Source organism: Ceratosolen solmsi, unplaced genomic scaffold (assembly GCF_000503995.2).
Source record: "Ceratosolen solmsi marchali unplaced genomic scaffold, CerSol_1.0 scaffold63, whole genome shotgun sequence".
NCBI lineage: Eukaryota > Metazoa > Arthropoda > Insecta > Hymenoptera > Agaonidae > Ceratosolen > Ceratosolen solmsi.
In genome coordinates, this window is record NW_011948437.1 from 97,622 (window position 1) to 113,362 (window position 15,741).

General features: G+C 28.7%; 1 protein-coding gene across 2 annotated transcripts in view; it reads left to right on the top strand.

Moving 5' to 3' along the window:
- The window catches only part of snu (ABC-type transporter snustorr), a 79,655-nt gene that overhangs the window by 59,208 nt on the left and 4,706 nt on the right, over positions 1 to 15,741 (top strand). For both annotated transcript variants that reach the window (XM_011503267.1, XM_011503268.1), the window contains exons 2-7: positions 2,773 to 3,033; positions 7,532 to 7,846; positions 8,442 to 8,549; positions 13,673 to 13,766; positions 13,848 to 14,015; positions 15,112 to 15,246. In XM_011503267.1, the coding sequence (XP_011501569.1) occupies positions 2,773 to 3,033; positions 7,532 to 7,846; positions 8,442 to 8,549; positions 13,673 to 13,766; positions 13,848 to 14,015; positions 15,112 to 15,246 (1,081 nt within the window). The remainder of the gene's footprint in view (positions 1 to 2,772; positions 3,034 to 7,531; positions 7,847 to 8,441; positions 8,550 to 13,672; positions 13,767 to 13,847; positions 14,016 to 15,111; positions 15,247 to 15,741) is intronic.

Genomic DNA, 15,741 nt, shown 5'->3' on the forward strand with positions numbered 1-15,741 from the left:
AGGGGGGGGGGGGGGGGCTTGCTTGGGCTACCACTGCGATTTAACGAACCGGTTACAGCGCCAAGGAACTTCACGACGTAGCTCCCATCGCGACTACTTTATTCCCTTCCATAATGGCCACCCGGGTGAAATGGTAATCGTGTTGCCTGAATGCTGTCGATTTTTTTGGCTATGTAGTGGTAGTTGTAGCTGTAGCTATTTAAACGGGCAATTTGGATTTTGCATTGACCTTAGTGTATGAATGGGCAGAAGTGGCTTAGTTCGTGACGGTTATATAATTGGGAATTCCGGGCTCAGCCTCACATGTCGACAGACGCAGAAATTTTCAACGACGGAAAGTCCGGCGATACAGCACCGATAATTATTAATTTAAATATATGCTTTTGAAAAATACTAAAAAAACAGCTATCGTTTGACCTGAATTTCTTCTTTTGATATTACTTTCTATATACTACAGTATTTAAAACAATTTCGTGGATTATTTTAGAGTAAGTAATATTCAAAATCCAGTTTTTTTTTTTTTTTTTTTTTTTTATAATTATGTAGAATATTTTATAAGATAATTTAGACGATATATATATATATATATAGATATATAAATTAACTAAATATAATTGAGCCAACGCAATAAATATTATGGATATTTCAAAGCAATTTGTACTAGGCTGTTGAATAAATATTCTCAGCAGACAAGAAATTAGAAATTTAAATGTCTTTTATTATTCTCGACTATTTTGTTATTAGAATTTAATTTTCAATTGAATTTTAAAGGATTTTTTGTTTATAAAATACAATGCTTGGATTGATTGCGAATTGTGCAAGTCTTGAAAACACAAGCGCATACGCTCTATCGAGGCAAAGAAAAGTTTTCCGCGAGTGATTGGTTAAGTATTTATCTAAAGCATCAATAACAAATGCCACATATTATATAATGTTAATAGTCGTATAATTAATAAAATTACGTTGCTGCTTTCATATCTACCGTTAGTAGATTTAAAAGTGTGCTAAAAGAAAGCCTTTCAAAACATATCTTACACGTTATTCTTAAATCGGAAAACATATCACGACAAATTTATGAACTATGTATAATCATCTGAACTTTCTTTTAAATTATTGACTATTGAGTATTTGCATTCGCATGCCTACATTTGCATTTCTTTGTTATTTTTATGCGTTAAAAAGTATATTCTTGAGAATATTTAAACATTGTCAAGACAGCAACTTACGATTTAAAACTTGTATAATCCTAATGCAGCGGACACACTTATTATGCATCGAATATATAATCTATTTATGCTGTAAAAACAAGTGCTTCTTGTTATAAATGAAATATTTGGAAAAAAATTTTATCAAACATTGCTAATATATTTGATAAAAATTACTTCAAGTATCCATTACTAAACAGATGATTTTATTATTAAAGCGCTGTGAGCGCTTTTTTTTTTTTAAATCCATATTTGATTATCTTTTAATATTAATTTAAGGAATAAATGAATAATCGTGAATTAATTAATTAATTAATTCAATTTATATAAAATTACACATTATTAGCTTAAAATTTTTAAGTAGAAACATCATTTTTTTTTATTATTTTTTTTCTTATTTTTTGACAAAATTCATAAAAATTCTCTCTTCGATCTTTCTACAATGGCCTATAATCTTTAAATTGTAATAATCAGCATGGTATTAAAATTTTTAAATATATTTGAAATAAAAATTGATGAATTTTATGTCGTTAGATTACATTTAAATGTTGACATAGTCTCTAATTTTTACTTAATATTTTTTTTTTTCTTTTAAAATAAAATTCAAATAATTATGCATTGATATTGATCATAGGGAAAAGAGAAAAGAAAAGTTCCTTTATGTTAAAATAATTCAATCTATGGTAGAATGAAAAACATACCTTCTAAGATACAAATACTTAATTAATAACAAGACAAAAATTTCAATATTACCTCATTAACTTAGCGATATATATATATATATATATATATATATATATATATATATATATAATAAATTTATTCTAACTAAAATCTTAATTTCCAGTATGCACATAAATAATCAATTCAATGATTTGTCTGATTTATGAATTTAATGAACGTATAAGAAATTTAGTAAATATTCAATGCTGATTTGTACACAAATATGAGGAATAAAAGCATTCATTTTCCTTAGGCGCTTAATAAAATATTAATAAATTGTCATTGTTTGTCCATTAAATCAGTGGTATTGAAATTTATTTCACTCGTAAAACCTTCGACATACATAAAACAATATATGAACTCATATATTTCATTGCTCAACAATAATTTGCATTGTAAAATAATTCTTAACAAATTCCTATCAAAAAACACTTAAAAATTACTATTGCAGAATGCAAGATTCGTATTTAAAATTAGAATGTACTTCATGTGATTGGCACAGTGAAGTAATTGAATAAATACTCGGTAAACATTGCACAATTATTATGCACACTGACCAAAGAGTGTAGTACAATGCAACGATGATTGTGTATTGAAATTTTCATAACTCTATAACACAGACACGCGCGCGCGTGCGCGCACAGAGCCAAGTCCAATGATATCATCAAACATTCAACGTACTTTTCATAAATCTACACGATCGTCCCGATCCCCAACAATCGTCATTCCGAACGATCGAACGAAATCCCTATATCTTCTCCGTCACTTCTCCAAATTCTTTCATAATCCCGCTATCCGGTCATTGGACCTTTACTAATCAGCGAAACTCTCGATTGTATTGCAGCGACGGCGGGGCAACGGACACAGCTGACCCCAAGAACTTCAACAGCTTAGGAGGCACTGCGATGATGCAGTCGAGCACAGAGACGGAGACGACGGCCCCGATGACGCCCAGCCCGGTGTTGGCCACACCAGGCCTGAATAATCAGGCCTGGAATCGCCAGCAAGCCGTCAGCGTGCGGCACGCCTTCAAAACCTACGGCAGCAGCAAAAATCCTAACCACGTGATACAGAACCTCAACATGACCGTAGCCAAGGGCTCTATGTGAGTAGTATTAACCTTTTCCTAGGCTTCATGCAAATCCCCTAGATTATGACTAATGTGCGCCGATTGGATTTTGCGCTTCGCGCGACGATCGCGCAATTGGACTCATTTTTTATACGAATTATAAATAGTCGAAATGTTATTGGATAAGGACGAGTTGATATCGGACAGACTTTATACATTACTTACACTCAATATTTATCACGAACAAGCGAATTATTACAGAATTCCGACAGTTGTGGTAATATTGGACGAGTTAATTTTGCACTTGAACATGATTTTCACAATTCGTTCGCTTTCAATTTCTAACGCATACTTTGCAAATCCCTTGAAAATAAAATTGAAATTCGACTTGCGAACGAAGCCAAGGGCTTTTGTAATTTAATGCTCAAAATATTACATTCTGAGCTCATATAGTTAATGGATAAAATAGATCTCATATAAAAAAAATAAAAAAAAAAACTACAACGCTAAATTCGCAACGCTAAATTCGATTCGCTAAAAGATAATTTGCAATTATCGGCGTTAGTTTGAATAAATTTTTAATAACTGACGATAATTGTAATATAAAATTTATCAAGTGTTTCATGTTAATGAATGTTCATTTTTATGAAATTTTATTGCTTAATTTATAATTCAAATATCATGAATACTTGGTTTTAATAAAATTTTCATATCACCTCAACACAATTGCCAAATCAAGGTAAATTTAATCTGATTAAAGTTAATACTTGTATCTTGTACTTTAAGCTTGAGACATTATTATCTTAATATTTGGCAAAAATACATTATTGTTGTTATTATTATTATTATTATTATTATTATTATTATTATTATTAATGAAAAAATATGCAATGTTCAACAATTAAAGGTAATACATATTTATCGCTATTAGATTAAATATTTCATTCATAGAACAACGCCCACTACACTTTCCGACAACTTAACTAATAAACGGTTCTATTTATTTATTACTCATGAGATTGAAAATTATTACAAACTCTATGTTTTACAAGCGATGCTTTTAATTTTTAATTTCATTGTTCGATATATAATTATAAACTAAAGGCATATTTTGGGCAATACTTAATTGAAGTAAATGTCGCTGTTATTCGGTAAAAAATATATGAAAGAGAAAAGTTACACGTTCGGAACTTTGGTAACATTTTATAGACCATTACAATATAATTGCCTCATAAAAATCGAGCTTTAAATAGTGTTGTTTCTTATTATTAGTATTTTAATGACTCTTTTGTGAAAATTATGTGATCGAATCCTAAAAATAAATAGTCATACAACTGAGCGATGAAATTCTTCTAATAGTTAACATAAGGCAGTCATTTAAAAAATATATATTTTTTTTCATCTAAAATGAACTTTCATATTTACTATCACTTTAAGTTCAAAGACATTTCAGATATTAAAATCCTTTGATAGTGTTGGATAGTTTTAAAATTATACTTTAAGAAAATAAAATCTTCTTCTTCTTCTTCTTCTTTTTTTTTTTTTTAATGTAAATTACAATTTTAATATGCTAATTCATATGAGATCTATTTTATGGTTTTTCTTATTTGGAAATTTTAATAAATTTTAAATATTATAATGTTAAATTACTTAATTCTTAAAAAATTATTATTAGCGTGACACAGTACTACTTTAGACATTTGTAATGTACTCTAATGAATGAACATGTAAATCCAAAATAATTCTAATTGTATTTTTCATTTTTCATTTTTCTGTTTTATTAATTACATATATATATATATATATATATATATATATATATATATATATATAGATAGATAAAGACTATAAAAAAATAACCATAAAAAGATATTAATTTCAAAAACAACTTATAATATTACATTTAACATATTAAATAGTTAAAACTTTATCTTTATTATCAATTTCTTGTAAATAATGCTTTCGAGTTTATAATAAGACGATAATGATTAATTAATTTCATGTCACTTAAATTATTGTTTTTAAAAGCAAGAATTGTAATTTATGATATTTACTATTGTATCACATGATATTACGGGAAAAATCATAAGAATTTTCTTGCGTGTCATAAAATTCATTACAAAAATTAATGTTAATTATTTAAAGAATGTATATATATATATAGATAGATAATTTCTTTTATATTCTTCAGAATATTCATTATAATATTTAATAAATTATATAAATACTAATACATACCATTATAATTTGTTTACGTTTTTCTAATAAAATTCATCGTAAGTCTTAACTGATCGACATGTTTTAAATTTGTATTAATGATATTTCTAAAACACTTAAAGAATTTTATTTAAATTATATTTAATTGTATTAGCTTTTGGATATTGCCGTTACATAATTTTAAATAAAAAATTATAAATTTTCGAATAAATGAATAACATAATATTGTTTTTTTGTTTTTGTTTTTTTTTTTCATATAAAAAACTAGTTTCTAAATTCAATTTTCTAAAAAAAAGTTTATATTGTATAAATAATGAGAAAAATTTTATCAATACGGACGTATCGTTTATTAATTCATTGTAACTTAACATTATATAATTAATTGATGATTTATTAATTTTGTATTAAAATTAATTACATAAATGATATCATAATGTTATAATGAAGTAAGAATGGAAAAACGAATGAACTTGCTTAAAAACAATTTTTTCTACTTGCTTGCTCTATCTTGATTTTCAAATATTCTATTGAGACGTGATTACTAATAATTTACTCGTTGTTAATCATAAGCGCATATTAAAGTATTTCTTGCAACATAAATTTATATGTTTGAAGACAATGGAGTGGCTAGTTTATAAATATAGGTAAAGTTATAAAATCGTGCCTAAAACTCAAGTTAATATTTCACTCTTACAATAACAATTTAGCCGTTCGTGATTTTACAATCATTAATTTTGCATGCTTAAGCATAAGATGACATTCAACATTCGCCTCGACAGCCAATAGCACAACGCTCGCGTACTTAGATACTTATTGAAAGGCTTCCTTAGACAGCTTGTTAAGAATGTTGTATGGCTTGCCACACCGACAAACGCCAGATTTTTGCAACACTAGAAAATACACACCTTAATGTCGGTATGTAAAATACTGAGCATATAGACCGCTTATTGCTTGACCTCCACCTCAAATTCAAAGCATGATTCAATGGTCCATAGTCGACGACTTTTCCATATCACGTTTTCTTAAATGCCGGGAGAAAGGTAAACAACGAGAGTCTATCTACATTTCGTCTTAAAGAAAGAAATTCATTTTCTTGAGCTATCGAAAAAATATAAAGTGTACGGCAATTAAGACTAACGCCACGCTATTAAAAGCGAAGGTTTTACTTTGGCTTTTCTTCAAAAGACTTAGAATTCACGGCTTGCGCCATTAGGGTTTAAATGGAAGTATTAAGACGATAGGGGGGGGGGGACCGTACGCGGTGGCAATTATTTTCGTCGCGTATGGCGATAAAAGTCCTTGAATTGAGTTTTAAAAAATTTTGCACAATCCAAGAAAGGTTTGATATTGGACATATATACTTTTAGATAAGTTTTTTAAATATTTGTTGATCTATGGTTTATTCGATACAATCCTTAATCACGTAGACCAATTACAATTACATACTTAACTATGCCATCGTTAAAAAATAAAAAAAGAGTATAATTTTATCTTCGCATTATTTACATTTCTACGAAATTTAAAAGTTAGCATTAATAAAGATTATTATCGTGTAATCGTGTAAGTTTCTGTCGTGATCTATAACAAAAATTTCTTATAAATCTTTACGTTTTAAAAAGAATTAACATTAATTATGTTATTCATAATTGCACAAATTTTTGTGTTAAAAAGTTATTAATAGAAAATTTAAATATTACCATTCGGATGAGCAATCATACTAAAGGAAAAAAAAAAAAAAAGAAAAGAAAAGAAAAGAAAAGAATGACTGATAAAATTACCGTAATAGAAGACAATTCAATTAAACATGCGTCATTTTTTACACATACGTTACAATTATAGACACTATTGTTGAATGTTTGGCAATAATTTCTTACAGAATCGATATTTGGCTTTTCTATTTTTCACTTCGACAATGTTCGCCTCAATTTATCACAATATTTCACTAAATAGTTAATAAAATTAATTGCCGATTAAATTGAAAGGAATTCACGAAGGGCAACTTTACAGAATAAAAGCATTGACATTGCTAATGACTATAATAGACAACTGGCACATCATCTTAACGAGACATTGAAATTCAATTACATGTTCAAATTCGTGTTTAACCGAACGTCGAATGGCTATGAATTGTTAAAAAGACGAGCGAGATTATCTAGAAACAAACAAATCAACAAACAAACGAACAAGCAAAAAACAAAAAACAAAAAACAAAAACAAAACAAAAAAAAAATTCGTGTACGCATAATAATTAATAGGATTCCTTGTTAATATACGGGAGAGTGAGACGGTAACGAGGTTCGTTGTCTTTCTTCTACAGCTATGGTTTGCTGGGCGCCAGCGGTTGTGGAAAAACGACGCTTCTATCCTGCATCGTCGGCAGGAGGCGGCTCAACTCCGGGGAAATTTGGGTCCTTGGAGGGAAACCCGGTACCAAGGGCTCGGGAGTACCGGGCAAGCAAGTCGGTTACATGCCCCAGGAAATCGCCCTGTATGGCGAGTTTACCATACGCGAGACGATGATGTATTTCGGCTGGATATTCGGCATGTGCACCTCCGAAATTGTGGAGAGGCTCAGGTTCCTTCTGCAGTTCCTCGATCTGCCATCCCAGAATCGTCTCGTCAAAAATCTTAGGTAAAAGTCTACGCGATCTTGGAGATAATTTGACGACGCTGCCTGTACTTCGGCTTTTACATCGCTTAATTCTATCACTTTGTCATTGAAGAGAAAGACCCTAGGAACATTGATATATAATTGATAATAATTTGAAAATCAAGTGTTACTTGATGAAACCATGTCTTGTATTCACATTAATGATTTTTATAAAAATTTCTCTCAAGTTTTTTTTAATGTTGTCACTAAAATTCCCGACATTTTTTCACAAAATATAAATACAAGGAATATCAAACATGTCGAAATAAAGTCAGTGTAGTTATTTTTCGGTTTGATTTAATGTCCTATTTTTAAATAATTAGCTTTTCAGGGTTTTCTTTTCTAACGCAAAATTGTGAATCATATAACTTTTTTTTTTTTTATTTTTTTTGTGGCATTCGTAACCAAAAAAAAAATCGCTCACACGCGTAAAAGTATCGTAGTTTAGTGTGTATCTATTGCGAAGTAAAAGTGAAGTGAATCGAAGTGCACGCAGTGATACAGAATAAGGCATTGGTTAATAAGATCTTTTTCTTGCAAAATGTTTAAAAATAAAAGAAAAAACTAATGCTTTCAGTGGCGGTCAGCAGAGACGAGTTTCCTTCGCAGTGGCTCTCATGCACGATCCAGAGCTTCTTATTTTAGATGAGCCAACGGTCGGCGTCGACCCGCTTCTCCGACAAAGGTGACCTTTATCTCTTTCTTTTTATCCTGCAATTAATAACACCACGTATACCATTATGATACTTCTCCACTTTTGTTTGAAATTTTTTTTGCCACATTATCCAATTTTTAAGGTTATAAATACAAAACTACGTTACTGCTGCGAAGGACTTGAATGAAAATTGCGAATGAAAATTGAATTACTTTTGCCTTGCCTACAATTCGTAGAGAAATATATTTTAGCATTTAGAATGAGTGTAAATATTACTATTCCGCGCTTTATTGATTTGGGCAAGCTTTAGTCATTCGAATGTATGCCGGAAGATTATTTTCATACTACGAGGAATATTGTTTTGTTATGATAATAAGGAATCATAGGAATAATAATATAAATATAATAACAATTACTTAGCGATTCGTAGACTTTCTTTATCATTAGGAATATTCGTTAACCGATCTTTCTTTTTCTTTTAATATCAATTTGCGAAATTAGCCGATTCAAAATTTATTGCATTAGTCGAGGGTAATGTGATTGTAGAAAACTACAATGGCACGCTAATCGAAATTATGAGAAAGAATCAATTAAGAAACTAGAAAGTTCCCATCTACACGGTCGCGTTTAAATTTGGCAATTTATCATAGTGAAACTAGTGCAGGTCCATTTAAGGACATCATCCGGACCCTCGTCGTTACTCTCATTTCTATCGCATTTTCCTCCATACTTTGCCTCGTGTTTTCGTCAACGTCGGTCCATTCTCCTCGGCTAATCGAACGCGTCTACGTATCATTTTACACGAGCTGACGAAGCCATTGGTCATAATAATCATATTTTAAAGCACTCCCGACGCTTGCGAAAATACACGATGAGCATTATTAAATTCAATTGCAGCTAATTGAAGCACATAAGCCGGATGACGTCTTTAGAGTGAATTATCAATCGAGAAAGTTGAAGCGCCCACTAATGCCCTCCAACTTTTTGAATCGCTGATTCATTATTTAAAGATATTCGACCTTTCGTATGAAAATCACTTGGGCAGTGAAAATCAACTTGCGCAATTATTAATCCTTTAGCGCTCTTCGCACGCGACTTATTTCATTTATATTTAATTTTATTATTTTTTTTTTTATTTTTTTTACTTATTTAATTTTATTTCATCCAAGCCATTTATAAAATCTATCGCACTTTCAATATTTATCATGAAGCTGGCTTTAAAATATTTCGACGCATTTTAAAGATATTGTCTACTTGAGATTGAAGTTAATTAAAAAATTTTTCAATTTTGCCCATTCATCTTGTTGTGATTCTTTGAATTGAGCTAATAATTAATTACCGTCAAGTATCTGCATAATCGATTACTTTTTTCTTGGCATACTCTTAAACAAATGGATTATATACATTTGTTAACTGCGTTAACTGCGAAATTACGTTATTATTGATATAATATTTATTATGGCAGACCAGATTTTATTTACATTAACAAAATTCATGGCTACCTATCGGGAACATGTAAATTCCAATTATAATTACTCTTGGATTATATAACAGTCCATTACAAATACATGCAAATAATGCAAAAATTTTTTCGTTTTTATCGATTTTTAAATAAAGTGAATTGTTGTTTTGTTTTTGAAAATGTTGCTAGAATTATCCGTTTTCCTTAAAATTATATTTAGTCAAAGACGCTTACTTATGTCGAAACAATTTTTTATGCAAATAAATGAATTTGCGAGCTAGTTAAATTCTTAATTTGCCAAATCCTTATTAAATTAATAGCCCATACATATATATTTATGAAAAATAGATTTGCGAATATAAGCGTCTCTCTTATATACGATATTAGAAATATTTCGCTCCAATATTCGAGAATATCGAAAACAATGATAATTAAATAAAATTAACAAAAAAATTATCTTATTCCTTTGAATAAGATAAATTATGACTACAGATGAATTATGGCTACAGGAATTTGCAAAAAATATTGTAAAATCATTGTTTCGTCAATCATTTTTATATTAATAATTTGTTATAGACAATTAAAATACACAAACAAAGACTATATCTATCGCACGTTCCTGTATTTAGGAATATGAAAAGCATTTAAACAGTTATTGATTTAAAACTATGGAATTGTAAAGATTTACAAATAATGTAGAATTCTAATTGACAATGTTTCTTTATTTTTAGAAAGTATGAAATATATGCATAACAATTCTATTCATTGTATGATTGTAGTAGCATATCGCTCGATTGAATATTTACGTAAGGACGTATTTAAATATCATATCAATAGGATAAATAATTTTAAATTTAAAATTTAAGGATAAATAATTTTTGGTTAATTAAATATTTGTGAATTAAAATTTAAGATTAATGGTATTTTTTTTTATTTCTATTTTTTTTTTTTTTTTTTTTTTTTTTTTTTTTATAGCATCTTAACTGTCGAAAATTCAGTGTACTGGAAACATTAAATAAATAATCAAATAATCAAGCAAAATACCAATAAACAAAAAAATTAAGCCAAAAAACCATTCGTATACCAGTCGTAATATTAACGTTTTCAATGTAATTAATTGTCTTGTGACCACTACAACAAATTTGCCAAGCAAAAAGTCTAAATACGAATTCCAGTCGTCAGATGCTAAAAGAAAAATATGAGGTACCGCACTTGCGTGTCCTTCGTAGACCGACATGTTATTATCAACATGCGCCGATTTCATGATATATTTTTGCTAGACTAGATGATATTTTCATATTTGCCCCTTTTTTTCCTTATCGGTCTTCCTCATTATTTTCTAGATTTGTTCGATACATCCAATATCATTGGATATTTTGCGTAATTATATTTACATTGTTGGTGCACAAGTGTTACCTTGCAATTTCACGAGCATGATATTTATTGTTATTTATATGCAAACAGCTATTGTATACTAAATTATATTTATAATCATTTGCATTGTTCTAATTCTAAATCCTTTCCATTGGACAAAACTATTTTTTTTATCAATACAGTAGAACCTTTGCTCGCCAACTCATACGGTGTATTCTGATTTATAATTTTTTTGTCCCTAAAAACTTATTCAAATGATGTTTCATGCTTGATTAAATATAAAAATATGTATTACTTTAATTGCACAAAAATAATTGAACTTCACTCAATTAGGCAACATTCTTAATCAGCTTATTTAGTAAGTTACTCTCTTATTTAAATAAAACTTAAAATGTAATGAAGTTAATCGTTGCCTCGTTTAAGATTTATATTTTTTTTTTCTTCCAATATTGTGTATTTGTTCAAAATATATTCAGAATAATGTTCTAATATCAAGTTTCGGAAGATAATATTTTCAATATTTCACGCTCAATATATATATATATATATATGCCAAATAGATAAAAGTGTTCAATAATAATAATAATAATAATAATACTAATAATAAAATAAAACTTGATTTAGTTGATCATCAGATAAATTTTTATATGTTTTTTCAGATATTATAAATACAAAGAAAGTAAATGATTTCAATTTCATATTATGTAAAAAAAAAAAAAAAAAAAAAAAATGAATTCACGTTTATCAACATTCAAGCATTAAATAATAATAATCAAAGTCCATCATTTAACAACAATTAAAAACAAAATAATAACTTTGGTTATGAAACGATTTAGATGAAAACCATATGTCCGTTGTATATTTGTATAATTGTATTTTAATTATTTTATAATAAGTGAAAAAGAAATTTGTTATTACTTGGAGGAGAAATGCATTATTTTTAAAAATAAATATATTTATTTAATTACCACGTTCGGTCATAATAAAGAGTTTCAAATTTTCTCACAAATTTTTGCATCTCAAAAATGTAATATTTTATTCAGTATTATGTTACTTTTATTGACTGTCTTGATCGTTCCATAAAATATATTACGGAAATTTCTTCTTAATTAAACGGTAATGTAATTGATTTAAATATTACTTTGTCGTTCCTTTCGTTGTCAAATAATTTAATAATAAATATAATGATGTACCACGATAAAAGATTTTTGCAACTTAAGTAAAAGGTAAGAATAATTTGCGAATATATTGTTTATTAAAGAAATTTACAAAAAAGCCGAGATACGCATAGTAGCATTTTACCCATTAGAAATGAGATGATTTACAATGTTATGTTAAATAAATAATTTGCCAGGAGGGACAAAAAAATGTCTATAGGAGAAAAATTAATTTGAAAACATTTCGAGAGGCTTACGTCAGTACGTTAAACATAAATTATAAATGCACACGCGGCTTTTTAGTAAATAGCTATGTACAAGGTTCAAGAGTCAAGATGAAAAAAGGAATGTGAGACACGCTAGCGCAAAAGAAAAGACTGAAAAAAGAATGAAAGAAATACATGCGTATGAGTAGATCATTGAATTGAATTTTATGTCCTAACATCCAGCATAATGAATTTACATTTTCATAATTGTATAATGAATTGGATTATTAATTAATTAATTAATAGTCTGAAATTTATATAGAAATCTTAGTATAATTAGAATGTCCTTTGTTTTGTATTGCTTTGGCTTTTCAAATATATTGACTACAAATCTCTCCCCTAGCACAAAATAATCTTAATAATTGGAGTGGAATTTCTATTTTATATTAAAAAATTATCTCTCAAATAGTGATTTATCATTGTATTTTTTCTCAGATAGTTAGCTTCTGGTACATAATGAAATACGTAAATTGTGGAATTCCTATTTATTTATCCAGATCCTTTTCGCATCTTATACATAATTCATAATATAATACAAATCTTGCATAATTTGCGCTCCTCTTAAAGCAATTATTCGATTTTACAATAGTAGATTTATACATTATTAAACGATAATATTCGATGCATTTATTACTTGTATAAAGTCCCGTTCAATGGGTCCAATATAAAACAATCACATGTCAATAACACCAAATTGATCTGTCTCGTGTTTATTAACCGTCATCTTTATTATTGAGAAATTTACCTTTAATTCAGTCCACTCGTTTCATTCAAATAGCCCTTTATCATAAAAATTATAAATACCAAACGTGCGTACATTCTCCACGGACGACTTATTTATTTTATTTAAAAAACAAAAAAAAAAACAAAAAACACACGCACAAAAAACACCAGTATTTGGAATCACCTGGTTCAAATCACCAAAGATGGCAATAAAACAGTTATAATTACGACGCACTACATCGAGGAGGCACGACAGGCCCACACGGTAAGTATCGACGCACATTTTCTCCAATCCTCGGTCCCAAAATACAGCACTTCACCTCACGAGCACCAATTGACCTTGCAGATCGGTCTGATGCGAAGTGGTAGGCTGCTTGCCGAGGAATCACCCCGGGCCCTTCTCCAGATGTACAACTGCCCGTCATTGGAGGACGTATTCCTGAAGCTGTCGAGGAAGCAGGGATCGTATCCCCAACCCACCACAGAGCTCAACATCTCCAACAACATAAGTCTCGTGAGTCCATTGCGTCGGTTATAGCTATTATTAGCAGCTCGCTTTTGGCAATCGTTATATTGTCATGTGATTTATAAAAGTTGACTATCCATGCAAATGCTATATAATATTGCATAATCTGTCGATTGGCTCGAGCCGATTGATGTTTTGACCAATTTCTTATTAAGAGGTAACAGGTTTCGTTTGTTGTCCCAGTACCGTATGAGCCGAAATATTACGTGATGTGACTATGTTAATTGACGCGTCATTTTATTGTTAATTTGAAATTAATAGCAAAACTTTTACGAATACCCGGACGTATTAGAGGTACGAATATCGAAAAACATTTACTCAACTCTAGCAATAATAAAGAATAATTAATTAATATTTCAATATTAGTTTATGGAATATAATTAATTTTTTAATATTTTACATTCATCTTTACTAATGAAATATCTTTTTTATGTCCAATATGATCTCGATTTTTGAAATAATTTCATCTCTTCTTGCACATAAAATCATTTTGTAATGCAAGTTTTTATTGAAACTAAAAGAAAAAACAGTACATTTGAAGAAATTGAAATTTATAATTTAATTAAAAAAAAAAAAAAAAAAAAAAAAAAAAAAAAAAAAAAAAAAAAATGAATGGAAAAATTTTTAAAAATACCAAAACCATCTGCCTTTAAATCAACCATTTTCTCCTACATAAATAATTATGAATCGTGTCTTTCTTATAAAAGATTCATTTTTCACGGAAAAATTGACGATTCATTTAAATGAAAATAACACAAATCATAGAAATTACAGCTAAAATGACAGCACTGACATCTGAAATTTATTTGAAAGATAAAAAAAATTGTAAAGCATAGATAAGAAAATGGGAAGGTCAAGTTGAGCCGGTTTCCATCGTTCAACTACTACACTCGTATACCTAAAAAGAAAAAAATAATAATAATAATAAAATTAAAAAAAAAAAAAAAAAAAAAAAAAAAAAACCAGAAACATCACATCACCCATTCATCTACATAATCACGCTTATAAATATAATTACGTATACCTGCAATGTCGTTGAATTAAAGAAATTTTAAAGAAAGTCATTATTATTGATTATTGATAGGCATCCTTAAATTGGGGCAAGAAAGACGAACCGGTTTACGTCACGGAGGAGTCTGGAGTGGTCGGTCTTAACTTTCATCAGAGCAAAGAAGTTCTCATTCATGATACGAGCAATGGAGTTGGCAGCCATTATGACGTAAGAATTTTTTCTACATTATACGTATAATTTATTCATTTACTTTTTCATATTCACATGCTGCTTATCCGATAAAATTGTCGATTTTGGCGAAACCGAATATTCAATTATTGTTATCAGTTGTCAAGTTTGCGTTGTCAGACTCTCCTTTCTTGTTCTTTTCTATTATTTATTTATTTATATATTTATTTATTTATTTTTATTTTCCTCAACAAAGGAATAATAAATTCTAATGCAACGAGCGCAAATATTGCATTATAGCATTCTAAAGTACATGCTTAATGATGTTTACGTTTGTTTCTCCGTAAAATATTGTGCATAATTTACAAGATACTTAAAAATTGCGTTAAATCACACGTCATTGTTTATTAATAATGTAGAAAATAGATGTTAGACTTTATATGCTACATTTTGTAACGTATTGATTTTATTTTTTTTTTTATTTTTTTTCTTTTTATTAATTAATTTATTTATTTATTTATTTATTTATTTTTA